At 44.6% G+C, this 5,744-nt stretch overlaps 1 protein-coding gene across 1 annotated transcript; it reads left to right on the forward strand.

Moving 5' to 3' along the window:
* On the forward strand, positions 1–5,404 carry LOC111810889 (transcription factor-like protein DPB). The gene is made up of 9 exons (XM_023697716.1): positions 1–463; positions 597–676; positions 774–817; positions 2,072–2,134; positions 2,232–2,378; positions 2,461–2,529; positions 3,383–3,481; positions 4,843–4,913; positions 4,990–5,404. The coding sequence occupies exons 1-9, from the start codon at positions 234–236 to the stop codon at positions 5,219–5,221; spliced, it is 1,035 nt and encodes a 344-aa protein (XP_023553484.1). The 5' UTR covers positions 1–233; the 3' UTR covers positions 5,222–5,404.
* Positions 5,405–5,744: the final 340 nt, after the last annotated feature.

Genomic DNA, 5,744 nt, shown 5'->3' on the forward strand with positions numbered 1-5,744 from the left:
ACAAAACACGAAGCCGTAGCCGTTTAGAGCGTTGGAAGAGTTTGGAGGACAGTTCTTCCTTGTATAAGAAAACCCATTTTCCCTCCTTTCCAAACCCTCCTCTGGTCCCTCACACCCACTTTTCCCCAACCCTCAAAGGCCCCATTTCAGCCCCCTCTCCTTCAATACCCAGAAACCCATTTCAGGATTCAGCTTATTTTCCTGCAAATCGTGAGCTTGCAGCTCAAGGGCACATGGGTACAAGGACACAGCAACAATGCCGAGAAGACAACGAGGATGACCTCCCAAGTGGCCCTGGTGCCGCCACAATTTCGAGTCAATCTGTTTCCATGAGTGGCAGTGTGGGGTCTCCTTCTAGCCGCAGCGACCAAACCATGGCCACGCCTGCCAGCGACAAAGCGTTTCTTCGATTGAACAACCCCGACATCCATGGCGACGAGGCGGGGTCGCAAGGACCTATTGGGTGAGTTTTTTTCTGTTGCGATTGTGCTGAAATTTTGCCTAGATGGCTGTGAATGTGTGGTTTTAGCTTTGGTTATTTGAATTGAATTGTGGGTTTGATTTGGTTTCTTGAATGGGATGTTGTTTTGGGATAGTAACGTGAAGAAAAAGAGGGGTCAGCGTGCTGTTGGAGGGGACAAGAGTGGAAGGGGACTTCGCCAATTTAGCATGAAAGGTGTTTGGCTTGAGCCATTGAGCTGGTGGATCGTTATGCATAACATTGTTTTTTCTTCTTATTCTTTGATTGTTTGACTAATTTGGTTTGCTTGCAGTCTGTGAGAAAGTGGAGAGTAAGGGGAGAACGAACTATAACGAGGTTAGGTTGTTTCTTAGCTTCGTTGATTTGTAAGGAAATTCATTGATTTGAATGCTTCTTGGGCGCCATTTCATTGTTCCATGTGGTCAAATATACCTTCTCTTCCCTTATGAGAGGAACTCAGTGGGATTTCTTTTGCCTACCTTTGAGGCTACAATTGACTAACTAAACTCACTTATCAGCTCCTAGTTAATTCTAAAGTTAGTCGATATATGAAAATTTTAGATACTTGTGGAAACTGAATTGCTAGTGGTGAGATCTCACGTCGGTTGGAGAGGGGAACGTTTGTAAACCTCTCCCTAATGGACACGTTTTAAAACCTTGAGGGGAAGTCTGGAAGAGAAAACTCGAATGAGGACAATATCTACTAGTAGTAGGCTTGAGCTGTTACAAATGACATCAGAGCTAGACAGTGACGGTGTGCTAGCGAGGACGCTGGCCCCCAAGGGGGGTGGATTGTGAGATCCCATATCGGTTGGAGAGGGGAATGAAACATTCCTTATAAGGGTGTGGAAACCTATTCCTAATGGACGCGTTTTAAAACCTTGAGGGAAAGTCCGGAAGGAAAAGGCCTAAAGAGGACAATATCTGCTAGCGGTGAGCTTGAGCTGCTATAAATAGAATAAGAGCCCGACATTGGGTGTGCCAGCGAGGATGTTGAGCCCCCAAGGGGGTGGATTGTGAGATCTCACATTGGTTGGAGAGGGGAACGAAGGGTGTGGAAACCTCTCCCTAATGGACGCATTTAAAAACCTTGAGGGGAAGTCCGGAAGGGAAAGCCCATAGAGGACAATATTTGCTAGCGGCGAGCATGGGCTATTACAAATAGTATCAGAACCAGACACCGGGCAGTGTGCCCGAGGACGCTGGGCCTCCAAAGGGGGTGGATTGTGAGATCCCATATCGGTTGGAGAGAGGAACGAAGCATTCCTTATAAGGGTGTGAAAATCTCTCCCTAACAGAAGCGTTTTAAAACTTTGAGCGGAAGTCTAGAAGGGAAAGTCCAAAGGGGACAATATCTACTGGCGGTGGGCTTGGGCTATTACACTAGTAACTATTCATCGCTGTTTAAAAAAAAGAAGAAGATGGTAGAGCGCTTTTTATGATTGTTTCGAGTTGTAACGAGAAAGCTGCTTAAACAAGCATCGAAACTAGACCCTATAATGCATTGGCGCATCGAGATATTTCGTTTCACTTTTCAGTCTCGTGTTCTCGATTACACCATTCTCAGTGTGAGAAATGTGTACTTTTCAGGTTGCAGATGAACTTGTTGCCGAGTTTGCAGACCCGGGCAACGGTCTCGCATCGCCCGATCAGGTTTCTTACTCTTCATATTTTTGCTAGTTTCTTTAACGTGTGTGTGGGAGGTTTGATGTCATTATATCTTTCATTCTTTTTGAACTCAATCCGACAGCAACAGTACGATGAAAAAAACATCAGGCGAAGGGTATATGATGCCCTGAATGTTCTCATGGCAATGGATATTATATCAAAGGATAAGAAGGAGATACAATGGAAGGGTCTGCCACGTACCAGCGCGAATGATATTGAAGAACTAAAGGTTTCACTGCACTCTGCATTTCTTGCTCATGCATAAGCATTTAACTTCATTGTTGCTTATATCGTCTCATTCATCGATGCAGGCCGAGCGTCTTGGACTTAGAAAAAGGATTGAAAAGAAAGCGGCATACTTGCAAGAGCTGGAGGAACAGGTACTAATAGCTGCCACTATATTCTTGCTGTTTGTTTATCATGATTATCATGGTGTTATTCTCTTACCGTCTTAGTATCATGTGTGAGATCCTACATCAGTTAGAGAGGAGAATGAAGCATTCCTTATAAGGGTGTGGAAACCTCTCCCTAGTAGACGCGTTTTAAAACTCTGAGATTGACGACGTTACGTAACAGACCAAAGCGAACAATATCTGCTAGTGGTGGGCTTGAGCTATTGCAAATGGTATTAGAGCCAGACACCAGACGGTGTGTCACTCTGGCTCCCCAAGGGGGGCGGATTGTGAGATCCCACATCGGTTAGAGAGGGGAATAAAGGGTGTGGAAACCTCTCCTTAGTAGACGCATTTTAAAATTGAGAGTCCGAGGACGTTACATAACGGGCTAAAGCGGACAATATCTGCTTGCGGCGGACTTAAACTGTTACAAATGGTATCAGAGCCAGACACCAGGCGGTGTCCCAGTGAGGACGCTGGCCCTCAAGGGGTGTGGACTGTGAGATCTCACATCGGTTAGAGAGGGAACGAAGCATTCCTTATAAGGGTGTGGAAACCTCTCCCTAGTGGACGCGTTTTAAAACCTGTGAGGCTGACAATGTTACATAATGGGCCAAAGCGGACAATATCAGCTAGCGGTAGGCTTGAGTTGTTACATAATGTGTCTGATATGGGGGAGCCGTAAGATATGGGTTGCTTTCATGCTTCTTCTCGAGTTCTTAAATCCAAAAATAAAGTTATTGATGTGGCAATGCTATTATTTTATGGACCTTCTTTGTACTTGTTTTAATTATTGCATTCAAGTGATAGACAGCAGCTTACGGTCTCTGGCTATCAGTATGTAGGCCTTCAGAACCTAATACAGCGAAACGAACAGTTATTCAGTTACGAGAATGCTCCGAGTGGTGGCGTGTCTTTACCTTTCATCCTCGTGCAGGTAGATTTTCTTTCTATATTATTCAACGCGTTATGGTCCGACCTTTTCGTCAAAACCTTATGATACGTGGGATGCTTTTTTGATCGAACAACTAGTCATCTAAAATTTTCAGAATCTCAAATTCCAAAACGATATCGTAGTTGGTGTGAGATCCCACATTGGTTGGAGAAGAGAACGAAACACTCTTTATAAGAGTGTGGAAACCACTCCCTAGCAGACACGTTTTAAAAAACCTTGAGGGGAAGTTCGAAAGGGAAAGCTCAAAGAAGACAATATCGGCTAGCGGTGAGCTTGGGCTATTACAAATGGTATTAGAGCCAGACACTGGGCGATGTGTCAGCGATGAGGCTGAGCCCGAAGGGGGTGGACACAAGGGTGGGTGCCAGTAAGGACGTTGGCCCCAAAGGGGGGTGGGTTGTAGGGTCCCACATTGATTGGAGAATCAAACAAGTGCCAGCGAGGACGCTGGGCCCTGAAGGGGGTGGACTAAGGGTGTGGAAACCTCTCCCTAGCAAACACGTTTTAAAAATCTTGCTGGTCTGTTTTTGTTCTTTTTCCTAAATGAGAAGAACTCTAACACATTGTATATTCGTAGAATTTCCATTCGTCGCCTTAGTTTTCGAATGGACGAACATTTACTTGTACTTATATTAAGTTTACTTAATACACATTATCCACCATGGGTCAATTTAGCACGGGAAGAGCACGCTATAAATCGTAGTACTTTGAAGTCTTGTGTTGGAGAGGGGAACAAAACATTATTTATAAGGGTGTAGAAACCTCTCCATAATAGACGTGTTTTAAAACCGTGAGGTTGATGGCGATGTGTAACAGGCCATAGCGGACAATATCTGTTTGCAGTGGGCATAGACTGTTACAAATGGTATCAGAGTCAGACACCAAATGGTGTGCCAGTGAGGACGCAGCCCCCAAGGGGGTGGATTGTGAGATCCCACGTTAGAGAGGGGAATGAAACATTCTTTATAAGGATGTGGAAACCTCTCCATAATAAACGCGTTTTAAACCCGTGAGGTTGACGGCGATACGTAATGGGCCAAAACATACAATATCTGTTAGTGGTGGGCTTGAGCGGTTACAAATGATATCAGAACCAAATACTAGGCGGTGTGCCAGTAAGGACGCGAGCCCCCAAGACGGGTGGATTGTGATATCCCATATCGGTTGGAGAGAGGAACAAAGCATTCTTTATAAGAATGTGGAAACCTCTTCATAATAGATGCGTTTTAAAACCGTGAGTCTGACGGTGGTACGTAACGGGCCAAAGCGGACCATATTTGTTAGATGTGGGCTTGGGCTGTTACAAATTCGAACTAAATTTCATGTTGTTCTTTTACTTGTAGACACGGCCTCATGCAACTGTTGAGATAGAAATTTCAGAAGACATGCAGCTGGTGCATTTCGACTTCAACAGGTACGTCGACGTTCTGCTCGTAGGAAAGTAACTTCGAAAGTCATTTGATTTTCATTGTGTCATGTTGTTCTTGCAGTACTCCTTTTGAGCTCCACGATGACAACTACGTTTTGAAGGCAATGAAATTTTGCGACAGACCGCAACGCGACGACACGGCACAAAATTTTACTCCGGATGGGGGGGAGGGCTCTAGCATGTATCGACCACACCGGACCCCTCTTCCTTCAATGTCTAACACGCCGATTAGAACTCCAACCTCACCACCACTTCCCGGAATTATAAAAGCTCGCATCAAACACGAACATTGATGATCAGTTAGGCTGAGCTCGAGTTTCTTCTATGTGCATTAATCTCTGCATGATTGTGTATATTCTTCATGTCCTTACTGCCATGGCCTTCTCGATTATTGTTGCTTCATATAGGATGGATAGTTCATTACATCACAAAACTTCATACAATCAAATTCATTTAGCTTGAAACTGGTTGAAGTCAGTTACTGTATTTGTGAGATCCCACGTCGGTTGGAGAGGAGAACGAAACATTTCTTATAAGGGTGCAGATACCTCTCTCTAATAGACACGTTTTAGAACCGTGAGACTGACGACGATACATAACAGGCCAAAACGGACAATATCTACTAACGGTGAGTGTGAAATATTACAATGATATCAAAGCTAGACATTTGACGGTGTACCAATAAAGACGCTGGGCCTCATTGTGAGATCCCACATCGGTTGGAGAGAGGAACGAAACATTTCTTGTCTGGGTGTGTAAACATCTAGTAAACGCGTTTTATAATCGTGAGGCCGATGACGATACGTAACAGGCCAA

The sequence above is a fragment of the Cucurbita pepo genome, chromosome LG14 (genome assembly GCF_002806865.2).
Source record: "Cucurbita pepo subsp. pepo cultivar mu-cu-16 chromosome LG14, ASM280686v2, whole genome shotgun sequence".
NCBI lineage: Eukaryota > Viridiplantae > Streptophyta > Magnoliopsida > Cucurbitales > Cucurbitaceae > Cucurbita > Cucurbita pepo.